General features: G+C 38.3%; 1 protein-coding gene and 1 long non-coding RNA gene across 2 annotated transcripts; one reads left to right on the top strand and one right to left on the bottom strand.

Annotated features, from left to right (window-relative positions):
- smad3a (SMAD family member 3a) lies at positions 1-26943 on the bottom strand. The gene is made up of 9 exons (XM_060858925.1): positions 26470-26943; positions 10816-11009; positions 10437-10571; positions 7700-7774; positions 7421-7471; positions 6616-6828; positions 5877-6014; positions 4816-4960; positions 1-1211 (listed from the first exon to the last, which is right to left on the bottom strand). Exons 1-9 carry the CDS (start codon positions 26670-26672, stop codon positions 1088-1090), a joined length of 1278 nt encoding a protein of 425 aa, XP_060714908.1. The 5' UTR covers positions 26673-26943; the 3' UTR covers positions 1-1087.
- LOC132838543 (uncharacterized) lies at positions 2608-6634 on the top strand. The gene is made up of 3 exons (XR_009647649.1): positions 2608-2676; positions 6150-6251; positions 6592-6634. It is a non-coding gene; the product is annotated as an uncharacterized LOC132838543 (long non-coding RNA).

The following is a 26943-nucleotide window of genomic DNA, read 5'->3' as shown; positions in this document are numbered from 1 at the left end:
TTTTTGGCTATTTTCCATGGCCATAATGGGTGTTTCCAGATTAATAACCTTTTTTAAATATTTAGCTATATTCAACTTTTACACAAAATAAATTCTATAATACTTTGCAATGCACAACAGTAATACAGTATAACAACTTGTACCACGCTAAGAATGTAGACCTTGGGATGAGACAAACAATACATTTGCATACAAGTAATACATGTCAGGAGCCTAATAACTTAAACACTATCCGCCTTTTGAGTGAGGAAATTGTGCAACTGTTCCACAACGCACAACCGTTTACTGATACCACAACACCTGTCGTTGGACCTGCATCAAAGGTAAGTTTTGAGTAAACAGGGTTTCGGTTTTTTACTCGCTTCAGTGAGACGTGCTGAAATTCTCGTCTTTAGTAACCACACCTACGCTTCAGATGTGGTGAACAGACATTAGGTTGAAAAAAATGCCTTTAACAATTAATGTTCGTTTCACTTTTGCATCTCAAGGCACTGAGGAATTATGGCTATAGATGGTGAGGGTTCCTTTTTTAAATGACTTGGTGAATGTGCTCAGTTCCACTTCTTGGAAAAAAAAAACAGTAAAGATTAAATCAAATGGCAAGCATGCAGCTGACAAAACGAAGCCTCTGACAGTTCTTAAAGAGCTCATGATCTCACATTAACATCTATAATATACCACATAATGAGTTTTCTTCTGTTACTTTGTTCAAAGTAATTTAACCAAAATATAGACAACTACAACTTTAACTAAAATGTATAAAAATCCATTAATATTTCACTGTACACTCAAAAACAACAAAGGGAAATCTACAGTACACATGATCAACCAAACGAATTCAGTTCACTAAAATCCAAGAAGCTAAACAGGACGTCAGCGATAAACAATATGGACAAGCAGAATTTGTATGATTTAATACACGCTTCCTCTCTGAGATGAACGTGTGTGAAAGTGCTACTGAAAGTGGGTGGGTTTTGTAAGGCTCTAGTTTCCTATTGACTCATGGCTTTAAAGATCTCAGTTCCTATAGGAATATGTATCAGGTTTTGGTTTGGTTACATCCTGCAGCGTTAATAAGAGGATTTTCCTAGGACTCGCTGGAGCAGCGGATGGAGGGAGAGCCCATCTGGGTGAGAACCTTATCCAGCCACTGCAGGGGTCCGTTCAGGTGCAGCTCTATCCAGCAGGGGGTGCTGGTGACCGTCTGCCGCCTACAAAGCAGAGTGAGGGGCAGAGAGCGAGCGAGACAGAGAGAGCGCGAGACAAAGAGGGAGAGAGAGAGAGAGAGAGAGAGAGAGAGAGAGATGAGAAGAAATAGTGTTTCATTTTGTTTAAGAGCAGCTCTGACAGTAGTGCTGGCTACAACAGGTTTAAAATAATACGCTCAAATTAACAGGTTATTGTTCTATAGCCTACACAGGGTATGTGGTTGACATGCCAAATAACCTAAGCCTAATAATAAACAAATTAAAAATGTGTGATTATAAATAAATGTAAAAAAAGGTTTAACTTTTTGGAAGGAGTCTCAAGTGTCGGCGCTTTAACAGTCAGAGGTAAAGCTGTTCTTTTACATTTTTAATTATAGGAGGACAAACTGCATTTTTCGTCCAAGATGTAGGTGAGGAAACAACTGTTTATAGCTGCAGTAATATAAGTGATAACAGGAGCCGACCTTCACCGACCTTCAACAACATTAAACATAACCATATACGGTTAATACGTACGACATGCCGTCTTTTAATAAATAAAAAATAATCTGCAGTGGTACAGAAAGAGTAAAAGTGTTATATGAAATTCATCTTCAGGGTGGTAATGATAACGTTTCGCAACATCACGTCATGTTGCATCTTTTACTAATTACAGCTACTAATCTCTGATGATTTATTTTGGTAATAAATCAGCAAGTCATGACACACAGCTGAATGGCTGCAGCGACTCTAGTGTGTCTGGATTTGAGCTCAGTCGGTGTGTAAACGCTGCTCTACACGACTCCAGTCTCTCACAGGGACCACCATCATTGCCAAACACACTCTCCTAAATTCCACTCTGATTACACAACGGCCCAGTGTCTTTCTCTCCATTACACACACACACACACACACACACACACACACACATACACACACACTCTTCTGTGGGTCACAGAGACCTTGACTCTATGCCTCACCTTACTACATTCTTATTCTGCTCTTCTCCTCAGAGTTACATTTTCTGTCTGGTTCACTCTCTTCCTCTCACATAATCATTGGCTCACGCTCTCACAACCCACACACAAACACACACAAAGTCCAAATCTGTCTAATTGCGGTTTCCGCTCTGTGTTCCTAATTGAGTTTAATAGCTGCTTTGACACTTCAGGAAATGTTGAAACAAAGGGCAGCTCCCTCACTCTTTTCTTCCGAGTGTCTCTCTTCAGACGCAGGCCGCTATTCTCTATAGCACACTTTTAACTCCTTCATGTCGCTGAATGACTCTCAGCTTTGACATTCTGCCAGCTCCTCCACCACTGTTGAACATTCAGTGAAGATCAAAGCGAAGGAGAGGAAGTGCAGGGTGGAGTAAGGACAGTAAGAGGATGAAAAGGGAAAACATGATGAAAGATGAATTAAGAACGGGAGTGACAGATGAGACGAGGCTGTGATTTGAAGGGATTTATTGCCACAACTTCAGTTTAAGGTTTGTACTGCTTTAAATTATTCGATACAACCTTTGAGCAGAATAAATGACTCACTGACTGCACTAATGGAGAGGAACATGCCAGCAAAAGTACTGCTGCAGGCACAGTGCTGTATGTGGAATTCAGTTTAATATGTGGTAAGGGTGAAGATCTGTTTAAGTATTCCAACATAAACAAGTCATGAATCATATTTCACATACTTATTCTTTTAAAATTAAAAAAGCTTTATATTTGTTCCAGCGACTGACAGTTTCACAGCCTGCTCTCTGGGTAGGAAGGATGGCATTTTCTTAGAAGGGCAACTTAAAAGCAACACCGTGCACCTGCTCATTCATTTACATATTTAATGCAGAAAATAATGCAAAAGCTTTGAATTATTTTCATATAACACTGGATTTTTTTTTTCTGAAAATCTCAAGAAAACAGCAGTTTCTGAACTACTCAAACCAGGCCTTCTGGCAGTAACAAGTCAAAGTCACAGGGATCGCATTTTTCACCAATTCTGATTGCTGGATTCTTCAAATGACCCTAAAGCTAAACACATGTTTGTATTTGGTGCCTTGCCTCGATTTTCAGATCGCACCAATGCAAAGGGAAATAAAAAGAAAAAAGTTGTGCAAGGCAAAGCTGAGAGCTGCTACCAGGTTCTAATTAGCCTTGAATCAGTTTATAATCTGTTCCTTTAAGCTGCTCTTATGTAAAATTTTGGATTTTCAGCCTCTCTGCAGACTTACCCTTTCCACGTACAAGAGCTCAAACAGACTGGATTTCCTGATGAGTGTTTTTCTGCTGTTCCAAACCTCTTTCATAAAGTAGTATAGGGACTGGGACGTGACTCAAAACGAAAAATGTAATTATCTGCTGCCATCACCACAGTGTTATGGGAATTAAAAACATTATTGTGACTGTCAGTTACATATTTATATGAACAAACCCCTACTCCTTTAATGAGAGTGTGTCTTTTTGCTATGGCTAAATAGGAGCCAGATCAGCTGTGCTTTACTGAGATCTCACAGCACTGTAGGTGTCTGTTCACTGATGCCTGTGAGAGTCTAAATGCAGCACAGAGTTTAGCCAGTTAATGCTAGCTAACACAGGGTCTGATCAGATACATCTGTCTGTTATGGTCTGTCTTTGTTCTCGAATTTGAGTTAGTTACTTTGCTAGTATTGATCTCTGCCATGGACTCACTCCAACTCAAAGACAAGGGCTGAGGTACCTCTTTCTGTGGAGTATTTAGTCGGGCACAAGGATCCTGGACATATCTGAGCTGGGTGTGCGTTTGGCAGCTCCTACCAATTCCAGCTCAACAGCTCAGCTGGGAATGGAAAAGAGAAGCAGATTTTCTGTTTTCCCGAAATTACTATTGCAGACGTTGTAGGACGCAGCAGCTCAGGTCCATCATATTTTATATCTATTTTTCTTTTCAAGAGTCAATAATGTTTTTCATTTTTTAAGCACTGTACCTGTAAGAATGTGTTTGTTCTGAAAACGTATGTGTCAGTGAGTGAGAGAAAAGTAGAGAGAAAGAAAGTGAAGGGAAATGTCTACTTAAATACATAAAGCTGTTTTAGAAACAGACTTTCTCTATTTTTACTCTTTCTTCCTTTCTCTTTTTTGCCTCATATGTCTTTATGGTGAATTTCCCAGTGGAAATCCTCAACTGGTTTCAATTATGGTCTTGGTTTCTCTCGTTCCAACAAAAGATTAGTCACGAGAAAAAGTGAGACACAAAGACAGAGTAGACAGTGAGAGAGAGAGAGAGAGAGAGAAAGAGAGAGAGAGAGAGAGAGAGAGATACCAGGAAACTCTGACACTTCTCGGCGCAGTGTGTGTTTTCAGAGCTGTGTGACTTGCTAGCACAGACCTAACAGTTTACATGGCTGATATACTTATCTGGAGGTTTTTAGTGTTCATCCTGTGTTGATTCAGGTTAGTGAACTCCAAAACCACACCACGAAAAAACAAACAACTCAGACAGACAGACAGACAGACAGACAGACAGACAGACAGACAGACAGACAGCTTTTAGCACTTCTGACTAAACATTAACCAGACTTTGGTCATAATGGTGTCTCTTATTATAGCACAGTGTTGATGAAGAAGTAGGTGGCTCAGGTAAGGCAGCTTAGACTCACCTGTACTCAGCTCCCCAGCCCTTAACAAAACTCATGCGGATGGTGCACATGCGGGTCAGCTGATACACAGCCTCAAAGCCTTGGTTCACAGATTGGGCCAAAAGAGCAGCAAACTCTTGATTATTGAAGATCTTCAGATTACAGCCTGATGAAACACACACAATAAATTACAGATACATATAGATACCGAGATATATTACCATGCATGTGTCATAATTCAGTTTTTTTGAGATTTTGAATAATGTCAGTATACTGATTAGCTTCTTGAAGTGACTTCTGTAATACATGTCTGACATGTACAGGGTTGTATATACAGGGTTGCCCAGAGACTGCTGGAGTTACATTAAAAAACTGTAATTTTTTAAAGCATCAGTAAAGAAATTTATAATTTATAATAAATGTTTCTCATGTTTATAACATTTTATCAATAAAAATATTCACATTAAAAGACTAAGCTGCTTCCACTCAGTTTTTAATTATAACAAAAACTGATTAAATTTAAAAAAGATATCAAGATATCCATTATATCATATAAAAATGTATTACGAGTTAATTTATCACGATGCTGATATTACGATGATATTATTCTGCGGCCCTAATACCGACCAGCTGTAGCATATTGGATAATTTTACTATTTGTTTCACTTTATCTCATCTTCCTGGACAAATATTTAATAATATAATCAATCCCTGAAGATATTAGCTGTTATTTATTTCAGCACAAATTAAATTCAAAATGTAAAATTTATGCATCTTCAAATAAACTCTGATATATATTTTTTGACAAACTGCCCGTCCCTAAAGAATGGGAAACAAAAAGGACACACAGTTGTGATCTCAGGCCAAGAATAAATTCATATTGATTTAACTTTTCATACAGTTTACATTTTTATCCAACTAACAATGAAGAACAGGGGATGAGGAACAACTGGACCGATGTAACCATAAAAGAGAATGGCCCCCGATTTCTTAAAACTCGGATTAGTTACGTAATATCTGAAGAAGATGGTTTATAATCCAAAAGCACACGTTTTGAGCTTGTGGTTTAGTTTGTGTCTGACCTGGTGGGATCTTGCAGACGGTGGCAGGGTGCCAGCCATAGCGCTGGTTGCAGTTGGGACTCTGAACAAAGATAGCGCTGTCACTGAGACATTCAGCAAACACCTCACCTCCTATGTAGTATAAACGCACTCCCCGGCCTGGACACACACACACACACACAAATTTCAATATATTTTACTAATATATAAACAAGATTACTAACATTTACATAGACTCAGATATGTCTGAGAGTGACTGCGCATTTTAACGTCACATTTTGTACATAAACTTAGGGGGAAAAGAAAAAGTAAATCAGTCAGAATTCATTATTTCTACAACTGGATTTGGATCTGGATCTGGAAGAGGAGAACTTTCTAGAGTTGTCCAAAAATGTGGTGAGTGAAGATGAACTCTTTTTATCACTTATGCAATCAGACTCAGCCTCAGTGGGCAAGTAAAAACAATCACTGGAAGAGTAAAAGAAAAAATAGATATTTTCTAGCTAAATCTGATACCAGGCATTACTCAACAGGAGCAGTACTTTTATAGAACATGCTCATCATATGAGCCACAAAAAGTGCTCCAGGCACTGCTTTTTCTATACAAAATGCCTAAACTGATCACAGCCTGGGGGTAAAATGTTGTTTAGATGTTTCCTGTCAACAGAAGGTAAAACCTGTAAGTTTTATGTTTAATATCTTAACCATTTCTCATTTTTCTCTTTCTTGACTAAAGTACGGAAGCCAGTGTTTACTGTACCAATGTGTCTGCGTGTGAGCTCCACGGCAGCATTGCGGTTTATATTGGATAGCAGGCCCAGGCAGAAACGCTCCGAGTTGGATGGATCAGTAAACCCGTCTACTGTGAGAGAAGGCTGGGATGCGTGGAAGATTTCCCCCACCCGCTGGTTCAGCTCATAGTAGGATATGGAGCACCAGAACGCTGGCTCACAGTACGTCACAGGTTGCAGGTCTGACAGAGAGAAGAATCAAGAGTCAAACATATCAAGAAGACAGAATAGCTTGCAGAAAGAAATAGGTGGAGCTCAGAGACACCGCGATGCTAAAAGTGATGGTAGATTCCGAGAAATGGGGCAATGGAAACACCACCATTACTCGGGAAGAAAATTATTGCCTTACACCGCCAGCTTCATAAACACACCACAATTCCTGTAACTGTTTTAAAAAAGGAAAAAAGAAAAAAATAAAGAAATTAAAGAAAAAAAGGGCTTCAGGAAATGGGCTAGATGAACAAAACCCCTATGTGTAGCATATGGAAGTATGCTATTTATTATTCCAGCAGTAAGGAGGAAGACAAGCCGCAGGATCTTCACTTCAGATAATAAGCAACAGGATGCTGTCATGCATGTGAAGTGTGTGTGTCATGTTTGTCCAAGTGCTCTTACAGAGATCAGACCAGAGGGAAGACAAAAGGTTCATTCAGCTGTGGCTTCCTCTGGGACAGTGATCAGAGTGAAGAATTCATAACACGAGTATATAAACACTGACACATACAAATATGTACATACACTACAGTATACTGTAAACACTCTGAAAGGTCCTACCTAAGGTGCTCGGTGGTGGAGATAAAGAATTTGGTGAGAGGCTTGGGGATCCTACAAAAAAGAAATAGATAACATCTGATTATAGATGAAGAGATTCCAGTGAACTAAGTATGATGGATTGCACTGACAAGCATGTCGACTCACAAAGATTCTCATACTCTGAGCTCTAAAATATGACCTAATTTATGAGACAGGGTGAAATGCTACATGTGTGATTTTACTACAGATATGTGTCTAGCATTCAGACTCGTCTCTGATGTGTTGATTATGATGACTTACCTGTGTCCATGCTAGGGTTCAGGGAGTAGTCACTGGTCTCCCCATCCTCGCTCAGGTAGCCTGGAGGAGGTGTTTCTGAAAAATACAGTCTTGTATTAGTCTTGTGAGAAGTTTGTTTATTAATGAAGCTCAAGACTGAACTCTAACAATAGCCTTATCTTAAGTAACCAGGCTTTTTTAATTTTTGCTTGATAAAAATGCTACAATTATTGTGGTTTTGGTCTCCCCTATTGTATTGTGTATTGGTATTGGTCTCCACAAAAGGATATACAGTTCACACAAACACACACAAATCCCTAAGCTTTTTTTTTGCTTTAAGAATAAAAGTTGAGTGTTTTTTTAGTTAAAAATAAACACGGCCACAACAACAAAAAACAGATATTTCCTTTGCCCCAGATCTTTATGTGTGGAAAGACAAAGCCTGTGATCTTACACATTCACAAAAACAAAGGCCAAAATTAAAACTGCGGTACATTCGAGGAGACATTTTTTGTAAGTTAATCAACTCACCTTCTAAACAATTCAGAACAACTCTTACAGGCTGGATTAGCCTTTCATTGTTCATGTAACATTAATCATTATTATAGCACTTATTCATGTACACAATCTAAGACAGTTTTAAATAAATAAAATATAAATAAAAACACCAAGAAATACAGCTGATATATCACATTATAATAAATACACCTGATATTCATTTAATTGATTTACAGCATTTAGCAGACGTCCTTAACCAGAGAAACTTACACATTTATCTCATTTTAAACAAACTGCGCAACTGAGGGTCAAGGGCCTTGCTCAGGGGCCCAGCAATGGGGGCTTGTATACCTGGGTTTCAAACTCACAACAACCTTAACCTTAACCTTAACCTTAACTAGGCTACCACTTACCTGATATTTAATGCTATAATCATGACATCATGTAACAACAAAATTCACACCTGATATGTAACATTTAAAAAATACACCTGATGTGTGACATCATAGGAAATACTCATTACATAATATGTGCTTGAAACTCCTTCTACTGTATATAATATTACATACATTGTGTTTCAAGCACACGACATTACTGTACATATCAGGTGTAATTCCTTTTAATCCTTCTCAACAAAAAGAGCTGTTTGTCAGTAAAAGCAAAGCACCTTGTATGAACCCTGTCTCACACACACACACACACACACACACACACACACACACACGCGTGCACACACACACGCACACAGACTTGCTAACAGGTGTAACACTTGTGACTCATAACATCTTGCCCCAGACTGAACTTCCTGTTTAGAATAAGTTTATTCGGAATAGCAGTAGAGCATCACGGCTCTGTCTCGGAAATGGAAACGCAAACTTACTGTAACTGACCACTTTTCCAAACCCAGAATTAAATACTGTTCACATGCAGAGAACATCCTGAGCTAACTCTGCCAAAAGCAGCCCAGATTAGATCTTTCTTACATGTACAGTACCTTTTACATGGTTGGTACAAGACCGGAAGCTTAGTGTAAAGTTTAGTGATTACAGCCAGACCATGAAATATTCACAATTAGTCCTACAGATTTAATTAGAAGTAAATGGATATAAATGCATTAAGATGTTCTTGTATATTTTTGTCTAACAAATCTAAAATGTAGGTTTTTTCTTTTCTAATTAGTGTGTGACTGTGTGACCTTTTAGCTACAGACCCTGTGTATTAATCTAGCACATTAATTTTAGTATTAAGATAAACAATGAACTTAATATTTGTTTCTTATGGTATATTTTATTAGTTTTATCTACTGTTAAATAATTTTTAGAGGATTTGACATTTTCAGACATAAGCAAGCAGGTAATTAGCTGGCTAGATATTTTAATGGGAGAAAAACAGATAGAGGGCATTTCCATTTTTTTTAAGAAAGTAGAGTAGAGATTTTCCCATTACTCTTTATTACTTGGTCATTACAAAACTTATACGTTCAGCTTACCAGAGTTTTAATCAATATATAGTGTATGTATCTGTATATGTGCATGTGCCACCTGGTGAACAAAAGGGTGTGAAGATTACACTAAGGTACAATACTGGTTTGTCTAAGTTTTAATGTATTTCATGTAATAATGATGGATCAAACACAAGTGTGTGTGTGTGTGTGAGAGAGAGAGAGAGAGAGAGATAGAGAGAGGGAGTGTGTCTGAGTGAAAGAGAGAGAGAGAGAGAGAGAGAGAGAGAGAGAGAGAGAGAGTGACAGTTCTCAGACTGTTGGATCACCCTGTGTTGGATAGATTGTGTGTGTGTTTGTGTGTGTGTGTGTGTGTGAGAGAGAGAGAGAGAGAGAGAGAGAGAGAGAGTATAACAGTTTCTCAGACTGTTGGATCACCCTGTGTTGGATCCATTGTGTGCGCATGTGTGTGTGTGTCTGGAGCAGTGCTCCACGTGCCTGTCCTTGCTGGCCTGCTTGAAGTAGACTCTGCTAAACTGTGTCTTTGTCTGTATTTTCTGTCTCCGTCTGTCTCTGCCAGCTCTTGTCCTGACCACTGCTCATTCATCCTCACATGTACAGCAATCATCTCGAGCGCCCAGAGCATTTTGTGGTAATATGTGATCTTTAGCTTTTATTAGCTGTAAGTTTTAGCTGTTTTACATTAGAGGCTTATGCTTTAATGTCAGTCTCTAACACACATGTCTCTAAGGGCAGTGGTACTTCCATGGTTTCTGAAAGATACACACAGGAGACACACACACTTTCTCATACTCTTACCTGCAATGTAGTTGCTTGGTGGCTCAATGCCAGCAGGGAAATTGGTGTTTTCAGGGATGGAGTGACTGTAGTCATCCAGTAGAGGAAATTCACTGGGAATCTCAGTGTGGCGAGGGACGAGAACTGGTGGAAGAACTACAGAGGCAGAACAGGGATACAGCTTATACCTGGACAATCATTCCCATAGGATATAAATATATATATTCAAATTCTAAAGGAAAGCACAAATAACTGACAATAGCATTGTCTAAGTTCCACAAAGCAACCGAACACACATATTCACTCTAACTGCTGCAGCACTGTACTGCTTAGTGTAATGCTATAAATAAAATGAAGCTCAAGGTCCATTTCATGGAAAACAGAAGGGACTGTCTCTTACCTGGCGTTTCTACCCGCTGATAGTGGTAGGGGTTCACACACACCTCATCCTTCTTCATATGGAAAGCAAACTCACACAGATCCATGGCTCTCAGCTCGTGGTGAGACTGAAGGTCTGGCCAGCGCCACAGCCGGCAGTAGATCACATGAGGGAGACCTTTCCTATGAGACACCTGTAACCTCCCGTCAAGAGACCTGACACACACACACACACACACACACACACACACACACACACACACACACACACAGAAAGATTAGTGATTGAAAAAATATCAGTTGCCATCATGTATTAAATTTGATTATTAAGCACAGCACAATAAAGATTACACTATAAAAAAAACTATAGAGTACAATTATAACAATAAACATCATTTAAAACGTGATTTGCAATTTTAATTTTTTTCTGACACTTTTTTCCTGCCAGTGAATTCAGTATGAACACAATTTTAAAAGGTCAATGGTCATTTCCCAGAATCTGTAAGTATGGTGTTAAATATTCTCTAAAGAAATGTAGCTGTGGCTGAAACAAAATGTCCCACTGCATGAGCATCTGTTCTTCCTGTAAAATCCTAGAGATGTCTAATCTATCTGGAATAAAATGATCCAAACTTGACTTTGCTTAAAAAAAAAAAAAAAAAAAAGAAGATATTTCATGATGAAATGTTTGAGGTATAAAAACACTGATATTTCAGATCCAGACAGAAGGTAAATCACAGAGTTACACTGTTAGAAAAAGGACATTTTGTAGATTTTGGGCATTTTACAGTTTGCTCAGAAATTGGCAAAACATCTAGATAGAGACAAAAAAGTCACACGAATTCGTACCATCGGTTCAATTCGTGCATTTCAAATAGACGAGTTTTAAGGACAACGTCCTGAGCAGAGGTTTAAATATCATCTAGCTGAATGTTTTTAACTCTTATTAAGCAGTCAGACTTTTTATTCTCCTCCAGAGTAGTTTTAACCCTCCAGCATCAACTGAATCCACTCAGCCATGGAAACACTATTGTGTAGAGACTTAAGAGACACCCAAAGGCATTGCTCTCTCTCTCACACACATACCATATATGTTTAAACAAACATGCACAGACACACATGTGTACACAAACTGAAACACTTTAAGACACCATAATATCTAAGCCCAAGAGCTCTTTAAAAGATGTCTGTTAGACTGTAGAAACAAATACTCTTTCTGTTTTTAAGCCTTGATTTTGCTGCCAATTAGGAAGAAAAAAAAGCTGATGTAAAAAACAGACATCCAGACATCCTACAGAGAGACAGTAACAGTGAGGGTCTCTCTCTCTCTCTCTCTCTCTCTCTCTCTCGCACACACACATACATACAGGAAGAGAGAGAGCGAGAGAGAGAGAGAGAGAGAGAGAGAGGGAGAGAGAGAGAGAGAGTGACAGTTTCTCAGACTGTTGGATCACCCTGTGTTGGATCCATTGTGTACGCATGTGTTTGTGTGTGCAGAGACTAAAAGAGAGGAAACTAGAATCAGATCAACAAATCTACTAAATAGAAAGACTAACTAGAAATGAATTACATGATGCAATGCTTTAATTTATTTAGTCACGACCTAAAAGCTTTTAGGTATTTCATAACAACACAAAGAAGGCGAGGTCCCTCATTCACCCTTCTACAGACACACACAAACAAACATGACCCCTGTAGTTTCAGGGTCAGAGGCTGGGCTTAAAGAGGAAAATCAGGGCTAGGCTTCAAACTGTGCATGTACACAAGCTGTCATATCTTCTGGTTTACTCTTCAGTGGAGAGAGAGAGAGAGAGAGAGAGAGAGAGAGAGAGAGAGAGAGAGAGAGAGAGAGAGAGAGAGAGAGAGAGAGAGAGAGAGAGAGAGAGAGAGAGAGAGAGAGAGAGAGAGAGAGAGAGAGGAAAAGGAAATACAATAAACAAGAGACCATAAATAAAGAAAAGTTTATCTGGTTTTTCTCTATTATATTATAACAATAGAAATTGGAAGCTTCTTCATTGAAAGAAGCTTCTTGAAATGAGTAAAAATATCTCATAATAGGATTTTGTTTTACCCTTCTGTCAAATGTTGAGTCAGACTAACCCAAAATATTATTGGGGTTTTAAATGCAGAAGATGTAGAAAAAAAGAAAATAAAAAATAGCGAGTAACAAAAGATTAGTGCAGTCACTAGCTATGAAATAGAGCTCTCAGAAATGTATCTGCAAATGACGTTGATTTGCAACAAATGTAAAATATGTTTATTAAAAATATAAAATAGGTCAATTTCACCTGAACACCACACAAGGGTTCAAAACCAAACAATCTAAAAATGTAATTCATTTATATTTAGCTATAATCCATAGTGTTCAGCCATTACACATAAAATATATTACTTGAGTCTCACTAGTGTCTTACTAGTGACTGTTACTTTCAAAAATGTCTGTCCTCATGAGGGCTAATTAATTAATCCACCACTTTAACTTTAAATGTGATTCAACCATCAACACCAACTGATGTGGCTGGAACTATAACACTCATTATACGTATACCGCATCAAGAGCTGATACTGTACATAGCTTCATACTGAACAAAAACGTTTTGTTTTGTATGTTTCTTTCTGTTTGTTTTTTCTTTTTCTTTTGAATAAATGAATGAATAACTAACAGCCCAGACACAAAGAAGCACCCAGGTATAACTAGGTATAACTTACATAAAACTTACATAAAAATAATTCTCAATACAATGGAATTTCATTGCTCATACTAAAAAGTTAATATTTAAGCAGCTTATATTTTAACAAGTTTCTTAAATTACTAGATTAAATAGTGAATGAGTGAACCTGATCAGTTCAAGTAGTATTGAATTGGGATGGGTAGCCTAGTGGTTAAGACATTCGACTACTGATCGGAAGGTCATAAGATTAAATCCCAGGTCCGCCAAGATGTCTGCTGGGCCCCTGAGCCTCAGTAATGCAAACTTTTATGAAACCATTATTACATAATGAATGGATGCCAGGGCTAGATCTTTTTCTAGATCTATAGAACTAAATTTAGATGACTAAATACATACATAGTGGATTAGCACAGTGGCAATGTGTCTGATACAACACACCTGCATTGTAGGTTTGATTCTCAGCTCAGATGTATTGAAAATAAACACTCAAATCATGTTGGATGTACAAAAACTAATTCTGTTAATGTTACTCAATGTTACTGGAACTGTCGTACTCACTTGAATTCAGAACATTTCAAAAAGCAGACCAACGTGTGCTCACGAATGCTTTGTTTATGGAAAATGGAAATGGTGTGCATGCCCCTTTAGCAAAAACAGTGTTATCGATGTAGACATGTAATCAGTGATGGACTTTATAGCTAATGATATGGCTAACGCTTAGTATAAAGATATGACCTCTTTAGACTCTTTCCAGAAAGTTCTACGCTTAAGTAGGTCATACACATTGCCCATATCCAACACTAATCTAAAAGTGAAAATGTAGACAATTAGGTTTTCTTTAAGGCAAAATGTGAACTGTTTTAGTCATTATAATCAATGCTTTAAATGAAAAATGTTATACAGATTAATCATGCAGCAGCAGAAATACTTAAAATACTTTGAATTGTAATGGCATGATGAAACTAAATGCACAAAAATCCACATGTTGGGAGTGGGATTGCAGTCCCCTGAAGTTCTGACCCGCTGATCTTCTCATACATTATGCATGACTATAGCATTATTATGCATTAAATATGCATTAGCACGCTCTTACCCCTCTTACCCTGAGTGATAGAGAGACAGAGACAGACAGAGAGAGAGAGACTAATGAAAAAGGTTATCCTGGTTCAGCAGAGCTCCCCAAGTCCTTTTCAAATCCAAGGCACAGACACCATTCATGTCACAAACACTTAATCATCAGGAGAGTGTGTGTGTGTGTGAGAGAGAGAGAGAGAGAGAGAGAGAGAGAGAGGAGAGAGAGGAAAGGAAAAATGAAAGAAAGAAAAAAAGAGAGTAGCACCCTTTTCATATATTCAACAACTTTGTGGATGAATGATGTTTATGGCAATGGTGAAATGGCTCAGAGCAATGGTCTGAGATTCTGGTCCAACTTGCAGAAATCTAAATATGCTAAACTTTGTTTAATAATAGCAGCATAATGTGAAAAGCTTCCTCACATAAATGCTCAGTGTTGCTTTGCATCACTTTTCAGTTCATTTACCTTGGAGTCACAGCACTCAGACTTTATTGTCAGTATATATACCGTGGGCGAAACTGACTTGGAAAATGACTGCCGGCTGACTGTTGAGAGGAAAGTTGATTAACAGGACTGTGGACACACACAGACACACACACACGCACATGCACAAACACACACACAGGGTAGGTGTACACTGCTGCCCCAGTTCAGGACAGAGGCTGTCATGTCAATACAGATGGGGTGAAATTTAGGAAGAAGAGTGTGGGAGAGAGAAAACGAGAGAGGCAGGGGTGGAATGCAGAAGTAGAAGGAGGGGAAAATAAAATGATAGCAATGACCTGACAAGATCTAAAGCTGGCAGGCAGATATAATCTGTACAGCAGAAACAAGGGGGGGTTTCAGGTTCTGTGAATAAGCCAGCGCAAACCCCTATGGTGCTTTCAGATATACTGTACAGTACGGAGTCCGTTCCAATGGAAGACTGGTGCGTTTTCCTTTGTGATGCAGTTCTTTGGGGCAAGTGATGACACCGTGATCACCCTCAGACGTGCAACAAAATAATCAGGCTGAGCGAGGCAGTCTTGGTCCAGTTCCAAACACACTGGGTTGATTTTACTAAACTGACTTACAAGATACAAACTAAGCCAAAATACAGCGTTTCTGGAAATATACTTACTTACTGCAAATTTTATGTTATTCATTCAAATCTAGAATGCATTAAAATCTATAAAAATATTTCTAGAGCAGAAAATATCCTGACAGGTTCAGCTGCAGCTATCAGAACATATTACAATAACCGAAATGCTCAAGCTGAAAGTTATGCGCATAATTACAACTTCAATGATTTACTCTATTAAGAGTAATAAAGTTATTCATTTTAATGTGTGATATAAACATTACCATCACTTTAAAGGTAAATACGTGACTGCAAATACAAAAGATGAATGTTTTTGAAGCAAGATTCAAAAGTACAAGGACAAAGTGAGAAAATGTAGACACTTTTACGAGTTTCAGAAGACCTCTGAGAAGTTTGTAATGCAAATGCGATGCACAGAAATCGGCTGGGGGAGACTTTGAGACCAGACTGCTTCCAGCACACACACTTGGCCTTTGACCTTGAACCCCAAAATACCAAAACTCCCTCCACAATGCTTGTGGCTGCCCCTCCTCCAACCCCATTCATTAAAATGAAACCATGAAGGTTATGGTCAAAGACTGGGCAGCATCCCAATTCAGCATAATGAAAGTTTTACTCTAGTCCAAATTCACAACAATCCCAAAAATACTTCCTCCATCACAATACGTCCCCTTCAGAAATTACTAGCTGTTACTTGCTATTAATTGCACAGCTATTACACAAGATCCCCACACCCAGTTTAAAATGCATACTGGGTATCAGAATTAAATGTGAATAGAGATTATCTACTTAAACTGCAGGTGCAAATGCGCCCAAGACACAATAAGAAGATTTAATCTGTTATTTATTTTTGCGAGCCAGACAACTAGCTATTGCTAGAGAGTCTGGTACATTTTTATCAATAAACATGGTCTTTAACTCCTCTAATTTTGACAAATAAACAAACACACATCTGGTTCAAACAAGATAAATTGCTTATGAGTAATTTGGACAGCTTGACTTGTGGACTGTAGGAGCATATTTCTATACCTCACTTCTGAACCAGTCTAAAAAGCCTCCTGCTAAAGGCTGACTGCCAAAATCAACATACCAGTTAACATCACTGATACAGAACAACTGAAACAAGAAAATTTCTCTCAATACACCATTCAGATTTCAATCCAGCTATCCAGAGGCACTGACAAATGACACTGCATGAAAAGTATAAAGAGTAAGTCTTAGAAATGACAACTACGGTATATATTTATGTCCGGTTCAATCCACAAGGATCCAATGTTGAGAAAAAGAGACACATCCCAAGACTAAAAATCGTACTGGCACTATTAGTGGCCTAAAAAACTGGACTGGACCGGATGTGCCATAGTTTGATCCATATACAGGACATTTTCACAGGTCATGCACATGACACTAGACACAAACTAACCTAAAGCATATCACTATCACATGTGATATTTTACGTTAATAGGAAACATGGATTCTGCTTGAATTCTGTGAATTAGACTCGTGAGTCTGAAACTGGTAACTCCTTTGCTGGCTTTGGCTTATTTTCTCTCTGGTAAAGCCATTAAGGCCATCCTTGTGTAAAAGATGCTATTCCTGGCTGTACTTACACAAACCCAAATCTCTGTGGAGCTGTGGAACATGGGATACTTACATTTTTAAATTCAAAAAAAGTCTTCCACTATAGCCCTTATATCAGATTTGAAGTCATGATTTCTCATGAGGATTTGTCCCACTTGTGCTACATGATTTAGCACATGCTCAGATAAATTGTCTAGAAGTGAGCACCGTAAGCAATGCATGACATTATAAGAATGAGAGAAGAATCATATCCATTATTTCCACTGACAAGTGGAAATAATTTTGACGAATCATTGACGAATCATCATCGTTGACGAATCATAAACAATTTTTTGCACTTGTATTAGAAGAAATGGTTCTCTATCAGCAAAACTGGTTTGGTTCCAGCACCAAAATACTGCTGATCTAGAATCAAGAACAAATGTGTACAGGAGAGTTCAATCTTTAAATCACCATAAACAACTTTAATTCATTCCCGTTTGCCTTATTTTATATCAGTTCTAAAATATAGATGCTGGAAAATTGAGACTGATATTTGACATGGGACTGGATAGTCACGTTAGTTCTCAATCTGATGTTTTTTTAATGCGATGTTCAGTTTAATGTAATGTTCAGCTTCCAAACTAATCGAAAACCAGGCTCAGTTTTCTGAACCCACATCAGCTCTGGCAGCTTGCAGTGGAAAGGGGGTCTCAGATGTTCCGGCTGACCAAAGACTACATACAGGCCAAGGCAGCATGTCTGTACTGTCTTTAGAGCAGTTTAGCAGATGCAGATTTCTGTCCATTCTGTCCAATCTTAAAGACTCTTCATCCATTCGTTACACTGACAGCATTTGGCAGACACCCTTATCCAGAGAGACTTACATTTTTATCTCATTTTATACAACTATGCAACTTTATGCAATTGAGGGCAAAGGGCCTTGATCAGGGGCCCAGCAGCAGCAGCTTGAAGGACCTCGGTTTCAAACTCTCAAATCCCAAAGACCGTTCTGAATTATTCCTCTGTCCACACACACTAAAGGATTGGTCCAAAGAATCCTTTGAGATATTTGGATTTGTTTTATTTTTTTTTCGGTTCCTCCCTCACAAATTTTTTGGGCAAAACTGAATTGTGTACTAAGAAACATAAAGCTTGGATGACAGTAGCAGAGATTGCTGTTGCCTCTGGTGAGTGTACATAGCTAGTATAGTATAGTTAGTACACCGACAAATGTGGTACATAAAAAAAGTCGCGAAATCTCAATGAGCATCTCGCTTGCTGGTGTGAAAACAACTGATGATGAAATACAACAAAAACAACAGCTGTGTCTGTAAATCATTTAGTTGCTTACACATTTCTCAGTAGCTTATAAAAATGAATGAAATGTGTTCAAACCACAAACACTGCTAGGACATCATGTGGAAATAACATTACTTAAAGCAAACAGCTGTTATATCTGTTGAATAAGAACGGGACAAACGGCTCCAGAGATTACCTGGATTAGTCTGTGTACACTTGCAGCAGACTTTAAAGGAAGTTTCCCAAAAACGCAGACAAACTTCAAAACACCCCTCAGAGGCTTACCCCCACCTCCCCTCTCCTCACCTTCCCTCCCGATGGCAAACACACACCCACACACACTTCAGAAACACTCAACAGCCTTAAAGAAGTGCTATTTTGGCGCGTCAATTTGGGAGTGGTTGTAGTAGTGTGTGTGCACTGGCCATGATGACAGAGCAGCACAAAGCGGGCTTGTTGTCTGCACTACAGAACGTGTTTAATCCCAGCAGATAGGAAGGCGGCAAGCAGCTTTTTAAACCTTCAACCCCAGCAGCAACCGCAAACCAAGCGGCAGCCCACTCCCTCTCGCGGGGACGCACTGCATTCCAGAGGGATGACTAACCCCGCCTCACACAGGGCCTGCACACCACATATAAACACAAGGGTTTTTACCCACAGTCCACCACACAAATACACACAAACACCATAGACAATAAAAGCTGTGAAAATATTTACGTGAACAACGCAAAAAGAGTATTCAGTGTTCTAAATTTAGCCATTTGACACCTAAACCTGTGAAACCTTTTGAAATGCCTCACAATTTGTGAACACACTTAATACTGACATTTTTTAAAAATTAAAAAGGAAACATTTAAATGTAAAATATAATATAATATAAAATAAAATATTTCTTTAAAATTACATATTACATGCAATTTCCAACTCTCTCTCTCTCTCACTCTCTCTCTCTCTCTCTCTCTCTATATATATATATACATATATATGTATATATATATGTATATATATATATATATATATATATATATATATATATATATATATATATATATTAAAGAACATTACTATTTGTTCATATTTGTACATTTGTATATCGTCCCATCAGGATTTTTGCCGACAAATGGTCACATTTATTACTTTCCATACAGCTACAGGTGCATAGTGTGGCCCTGTCTCTTTTCAAGTATAAAATGATATGTTCATTAAAATATATTTGGGTGGAATTCAGTTTGCACTCGAGCATACACAGATATGACTACACAGAAAATGTTCTGAAAGAGCATGTGTGTACACATGCACACATGTCTATATAGCAGTCACACATGCCGATAAAGCAGTCATTCAGTCTATTTACGTCCAGACGTAAGTATACGCACATTCAAGACGCCTACAGTACATGCTAATGCTGTACATGCGCATGGCAGTCAAAGTGCGCATCTAATCCTCACCACAACCGCAGCCAGACCTGGCATCTGCCCTCTACCTCATCAATGTGGTCAAACAGGCTGCTGTCAGCAGACCCACAAACACACACACACACACACACACACACACACACACACACACACATTAGAACATGCTTAGCCGACTAACTAGATGGCCAATATCTTTGAAAGAACATATAGTGATGCCTAAAAGTGAAAATGGATTCTATTCTAATTTAATAAAACATTTACATGAATTTTTGCCATGTACATCAAGTTTGTGAAAAAGCGTACGATGAATGTTAGATAAAATCAATCAGAGTGCCATTTAAACACGTCCTTCAACAAAAGAGGAAAGATTAAAGCAACATCTTACCTTATGTACGATGTGTCATCATGGTCAATATTGCAAAATTAAAAATATTGAGCATGTTTTTATTTTGTGAGACTTTTTAAAAATGTTGCTGTTATTCTGACTTTTTAAAAATCCAGATTTTCAATGTGGTCTCGGAAGATTAGACCCCAGAATGTTTTAATAACAATAAAAAATGAGGGGGAAAAAGGTCTTAATGATTGTGTAAAATAGTAAAAAGTTAACTTATTTTTTTGTCTATGTTTATAAACTGGCATCTAAAAATTTTAATTAACTATCCATTACCATCATTAATAAAAGTCTTACTTTGTACATTAGAAGAGTACTGGCTAAATATGTACAATGCAAAAGAAAGCATGTTCATACAATTAGTTGATTTTTTTCCATGTTGGTTGATCAGCTGATCACTCATACATTTTAAGTAAGCACTTTATTCTGGTCAGGGTTGAGGTGAATCAGGGCTTCTCATAAGGTGAGAATACACCCTTGATGGAATGCCAGTTCGTCCCAGGACACCACACACATGTTCACACACTCATTTATGACTGTGGCAATTTAGAGTCACCTACCCCCCACCCCCACAGGGGCACATGACCCAAACCCAAACAGACATGAGGAGACAGAAACTCCACTAAGACAGAAATCAAGCTGAAGTCAGAACGGCAGACTCTAGAGCTGTGAGATATTTGTTAGTATGTGCCTTTCACTAAAAAAAAAAAATACAAGATCCCAGACTACAGGGTCATACTGATTTTACTGTCTGTCGCCAACGAACAACAACTCTGAGTCATCTTTCATCTCCCACAGACGACCTTCGCATTGAAAACATGGCCCTCCCACACAAAACAGTCGGCAGATCAATTAAAACCCAGAGAAATCGGATCTATTTAATCTGTATCAAAAGCGCCTCCGGTTTCAGGAAGATAAACCTGATGCCAGACGTCTCTTCAGGGAGCAGACAGATTCAGCCTCGAGGAGAAATAAACGCTACGGTCACGACACCAGACATCGCTCGACTCACTGATTCACTGATAAACTTTCCTGTTTGCACAGTCACTTCGTCACACACCAAACGAGGAGTTTGTGGGTTCTTTCAGGGTTTCTATAGACTGTGAACTTTTGCACCAAGTGTGTAACCTGCAATGAAAGTGTGGCTTGAGATACAGCAAGCTTCAGAAAGCAGATAGACAAGACACATAGTGCAGATATCCTCTGCTTCTGGGTCAGACAGGATGTGAGACTGATGGAGAGCACAAACAGGCGCAGAGTTTCACATTTAAAAAAAAAAAACGAGGCTTTAGATTAGATAGGACAAATTTACAACATAAAGAAGCCAACATTAAGTTCCCTGTCTAAAATTAGCCTGGTCTAAAAATCTAAAGTCCAGTAATTCCTTTGTCACAGAAAGCAATAGAACAGACAGGACATATAAAGTCCACTTTGCTTTTTAAATTATAGAGATTTAAATACATTCAACATTATTTTCGTACTTTCTGGACCGTGTAGTTACATATATTTCTTCCTTACGTTTTAGCAACCTGTATTATAAAAGCTGCTAAGACAGACAAGAAGTTTGGGATGTTTCCCTGTGAGAATGTTCAGTCAAATATCACATGGATCTAAATCTAAAGGAAACTTGTAGAACTCTCATACAAACATTTCTAGATTCAAATCTGTGTAATTTGTAAATTTTTAATACAATAGATAAACAACAAAGAAGTGCATAATCCAAGCTTTTGAGAGGATTACGCAAGCAACAGGAAAGACTTTTTACCGTACTGTTGGAAGGTTGGATGAACGTTCTTGGTAAGGTTTTCTCATATCTCTTTCATCCTAAAAACCATATTGTTCATTTCCGTAGTTCATTTGCGTATCTAATTTTTATGACTGAACTGAACAAGTGTATTAGAGATTTTTTCCCCTCGTAGCACAGGTTGAAAATTTTTTTGATACACTTTAAGTTGAGAAGGTTCTGTTTAAAATAGTAAAATTTTAAAGACATGTTTAAAGTAAAATGTACAGAGCGCATTTGAATGGGCAGAAGAACTATTGTGAGATGAATGAAATGGACTGCACGATAGTTTTCTGGAAAATAAAAATATTTAAAATATAAAATAAATAAAAATACTTCAGAATATAAAATGTTATATTCACATGGCTGTGGTCTCCTTTGTATGCATTTTTATTAGGGCTGTCAACGTTTAGGCGTTAACACATGCGATCAAGGTAAAATCCTTATTGTGTTAAAATAATTTACTAATAATAAATAAATTACTGAAACACACAAAGGTGCATCGTTAATGTGATTTGCATCATACAAATGATATTGGGGTTCGGAAGATTATCACTCTTAGCATCTACAATGACGCAAGCACCAGTAACTCTGGTAGGCGAAAATTTCTCTTTTTTAAAAGAAAATTGGATGGCACTCTGGATAAACGCAAAGCTGTGTGCATATATAACTAACCAACCATCAAAGTTTTAAAAAGTTCTACTAGCAAACTGACAAGTAGTGTGCAACAACCCACACTGGAGTAGACAAATGTCAGCCGTGTGCCTTAGAAGCTGGTTAAATGCCGAATAGAAAAATAAGCTTCTGTGTGAGCTGTTTTAGTTTGGCAAGCAGGAAATTGAAATTGAATTGAGATTGAAGCTGTTCTGATGGTTTGCTTTTCTGTAAATTGCAATTTTGTGAAATGTTTTCAAAAATAAAGACATTAAGACAAAGACCGATGTTCTACTTTATGTGCTTTATGAATCTCCACTTACTGATATCAAACAATCTCTGTAGGTTTTTCAGAGCAAGCCATGACAGATTTTTAACAGCATGTACAGACAAGACAGCACTCTGTAGTACAGCATTAAACTGCAGCCTCGCTCCGTCTGTAACTTATTGCGTGTGAGGCGAGACGAGGCAGAGACGTGTGAGGAATCCAGCGACTCAAACTCAAGTGGTTAGGAGAGAAGTCAGGGCCAGGAATAAAGAACAGGTCTGAACTCAGTGCTGAATCAGATTGAAATGATCGTTGGAAGAAAAAAGGCATGCAGACGTCTGCAGTAATTTAATTAAATTTAAACACCATATATATCAATCACTGTGAATATAGAAACAGAGCAGTGTTGTTTTGACTTATTTGAAAGAAAGAAATGGATCAATAAAGAGGGATTAATTGATGTTTTTCTCATTTCTATGAATAATTGTGATCGATAATATTAACAGTGATTATATAACTGTTAAAGAACGGCAATAACTCTTAAAACAATAACAATAATGCTGTGTAAAAGTGACTAAAGTAGGAATTTAATTATGAGAATCTAATAAAATAGATTGTTATTAGTTCAGTCACCACCAGGCAGCAGTAATAATAGATAAATAACTTTATTGCATTCAAGTTACATAAGTATTATATTATATTATATTATATTTTTATAGATCTTAAACACTTATTTCTCTATACAATTTTGACTCCAAAACAGCCCTATTTTTTTTTCTTTTTGTTTTACCCCAACCTCTGATGTGTTGAAGGCTTCAGTTTCTTTCTCAGTATAGCTTCACCCAGAGACGAGTGCAAGGTTAGACCACAAGCCACAGGCTTACTCCTGGTTGACTGAGTCGGCTCAGTGGCTCCGGGCTCTGCTTTCACTTCACTATCTTTTGAAAACAACAGCCACTCTGCAGGGTAAAACCACCAGAGGCTTGGCCCTTTACAGAAACACACCTTCCACAACACACACTCAGTTCAAAATACAGGAGGCAGTGTCTATATAAAGAATAACAGAAAATATAAAAAACGACTGTGTAGCAAACTGCTAGAGTCAAAAATGTGTGTGTGTGTGTGTGTGTGTGTTAGAGCCGTAAAAATGTGGGTGTTTGTGTGTGTGTGTGTGTGTGTTAGAGTCCCAAAAATGTGGGTGTTTGTGTGTGTGTGTGTGTGTGTGTGCTAGAGTCCCATAAATGTGTGTGTTTGTGTGTGTGTGTTTGTGTGTGTGTGTGTGTGTGTGTGTGTGCGTGCACTAGAGTCCCAAAAAAATGTGTGTGTGTGTGTATGTGCGTGTGCATGTGCATATGAATGAATATGAATATAAAACCCATAGTATATAAACCCCAGCAATATATGTACGCAGTTACCATAGAAAGAATATATGTTGTATGTGGTAATATGTTGCCTGTGAACAGAACTATGCCTGTGAACAGAACTTGTTGGGGCAGCTGCTAACTTCCTCTAAAACTGCCCATAGGCTTTCATTTAAACTTATTTTGAGTCAACAGGTTTTTTAAATACATCAAAGCACAGGGAAGTGTGTAGAGATAAGATTTAAAAACCGCACTGGCCAAGGATGAAATACTTCCTAAAAACTCAACTCAATAACTGATTCTACAGTCATGAAGTGTACTGCCTGGTTCTTGGAGGTACTCCTAGCTTTGGGTTCCTAAAACATTTAAACAGAGAGACAAATCATCAGCTAACACAAGCAAGTACACGTGGACTGATGGACAAGAGATATTTGCATTGTAAGATGCAAGAGGATGTCTGAGTGCTATAAAACAGCATATTCTGAGATGCCGGTTAAATTTTTGGTTCTGCTCCTTCTACTCTACCATCGACTTGTATATTTTTTAAGGGATAAAGGATAGTTGTAGTAGTAGTTGAAACTGATTTGCAACTAGCTGAATAAAACCTCAAAGTTCAAGTTGTTAAACATTATAGACTAGTCAATATAAAAGGCTGGTGATTATACTGGTTGCCCTCACAGCTGCAGGGTCCACGGTTCGATCCTGTGCTCCAATTAAGATTTGGTTGGAGTTTCACATGTTCCTGTATCCACAGGGGTTTCCTGTGAGTTCTCCAGTCCCCCCCCACCCCCACCCCCAACCTTTCAAAAACATGCTGGTAGCTACATTGGCTATGTTAAAAAAAAGTCTGTGTGTATGATGCCCTGTGATAAACTGGCATCCTATACGGAGTGCTTTACCTCCTTATACCCAGTGATCCTGTGATATGCTCTGAAACCACTACAACCATGATCAGGATAAAACAGCTACTGAAGATAAATTAATGAATGACTCATTTAATCAATAAATCAATGAATCATCAAACAATTCTTGTCCCACAGCACACAGGTTTACAAGCCTTATATTTCTAATACTTCCACACCCACAGACACACAGTACAGTGGCCCTAAAGCTCTGCAGATTAAAGGTTGGTGTTATATAACATTATCAGGCAACAGACCAAAGTGAAAGCCCGAGGCAGTGTGTTGCTATGCTCTCTAAACCACAGTCCCTCGTACTGTATTTCCACAAAATTAAGAAAATAACATACATGATGATGGTGATTTTTTTTTCAACTTACAACAGTGACTTCAGAGCTGGAATGTGTTTAAATAAATAAACTGTCAATAATAATTTAAACAAATGACCAAGACTGAGAGTTAACGATGTGCATTGAGAGTCGAGTCCGAGATCTGATACACTCTCAAAACAAGCAAACATATAAATATGTACTTTTCCTATCACTGGGATGATATATTCATGAGTACACCTCTCGTACATTTAGAAAGCATTTAGTATTATCATAAAGATTGTGTATGTAGTGTACTTTCTGTACCTATCCTATCCCAGGGAAGTGTGGGTTACCCTCGACAGGGCAACAACACACTACAAACAATTTATAGATGTCATTCAGCCTATAACTTACAGCCTATGGAATGGAAACTGGAGTACCCAGAGGAAACCCCTGATGCAGACAGAACAAGAAAACTCCACACACATGATGGAGAGGGAAATCAAACACAAACCCTGTGGATGTGAGGCAAACATTGCGGTTTCCTGTCTAAAAACTACATATGGTTCTTTTACGCACATTAAATAAATTACTATGACTCAAGACTGGTGCAAAAGGTGCAAAAAAAAAAAGACAAACAAAATTAAAAGTGTACTAGTTTAGTAATGTTGTTTCTAAGGGTTATTATTAGGAATATCCTGCGTGTGATGATCCGGTATATCCGGTGCTCTTGGTCACTTCATCCAAGTAAATCACAGAAGCGCAATGTCAAAAAGCGCAAAGTCAAAAAGCGCACACCGGGACAGGACACACCACTGAAACCAGTGAAACCAGTGAAAAAGAATACATATGTGAGGACACCCCAACTCTCTCTGTGTTTGTCGAGTCTTTTCCTCGGACTCACCTCGGGATGGTGATACACTTGGTGTTTGCGTTCTGGGTGGTGATGGCTTTCTCCAGTTCGTCTAGCTGTCCAGTCTTCTTCAGCTTCTTCACCAAGCTTTTAACTGCCTTCTCGCACCATTTCTCCTCCTGGCTGTTTTGCTCTCCCTTTTTCCACCCCAAAAGTCTTTTCACGATCGGTGGAGTAAAAGGTAAAATAGACATCGTGAACTTTAAAAATTGGTCTCTCTCTCTCTCTCTCTCTCTCTCTCTCTCACTCTCTCACTCTCTCTCGTTTTACAAGCAGAGTTTAAAATGTGGCTTTAAACGATTATAGTCCAGAGATGTCAACAAAAACAGGAAGGATGGCTGTTGACAGAATCATGAGCTGAAAAGGTTTCACGCAGATTATTCAGACTTCACCAAAACAGCCGTGTCTGCGTATCTCCGCTTGCGCGCTGTAGCCTTGGCTCTGTATTCATCCACGAAGAAATAT

Source organism: Tachysurus vachellii, chromosome 23, assembly GCF_030014155.1.
Source record: "Tachysurus vachellii isolate PV-2020 chromosome 23, HZAU_Pvac_v1, whole genome shotgun sequence".
Taxonomy (NCBI): domain Eukaryota; kingdom Metazoa; phylum Chordata; class Actinopteri; order Siluriformes; family Bagridae; genus Tachysurus; species Tachysurus vachellii.
This window is presented reverse-complemented; position numbering and strand designations above follow the sequence as displayed.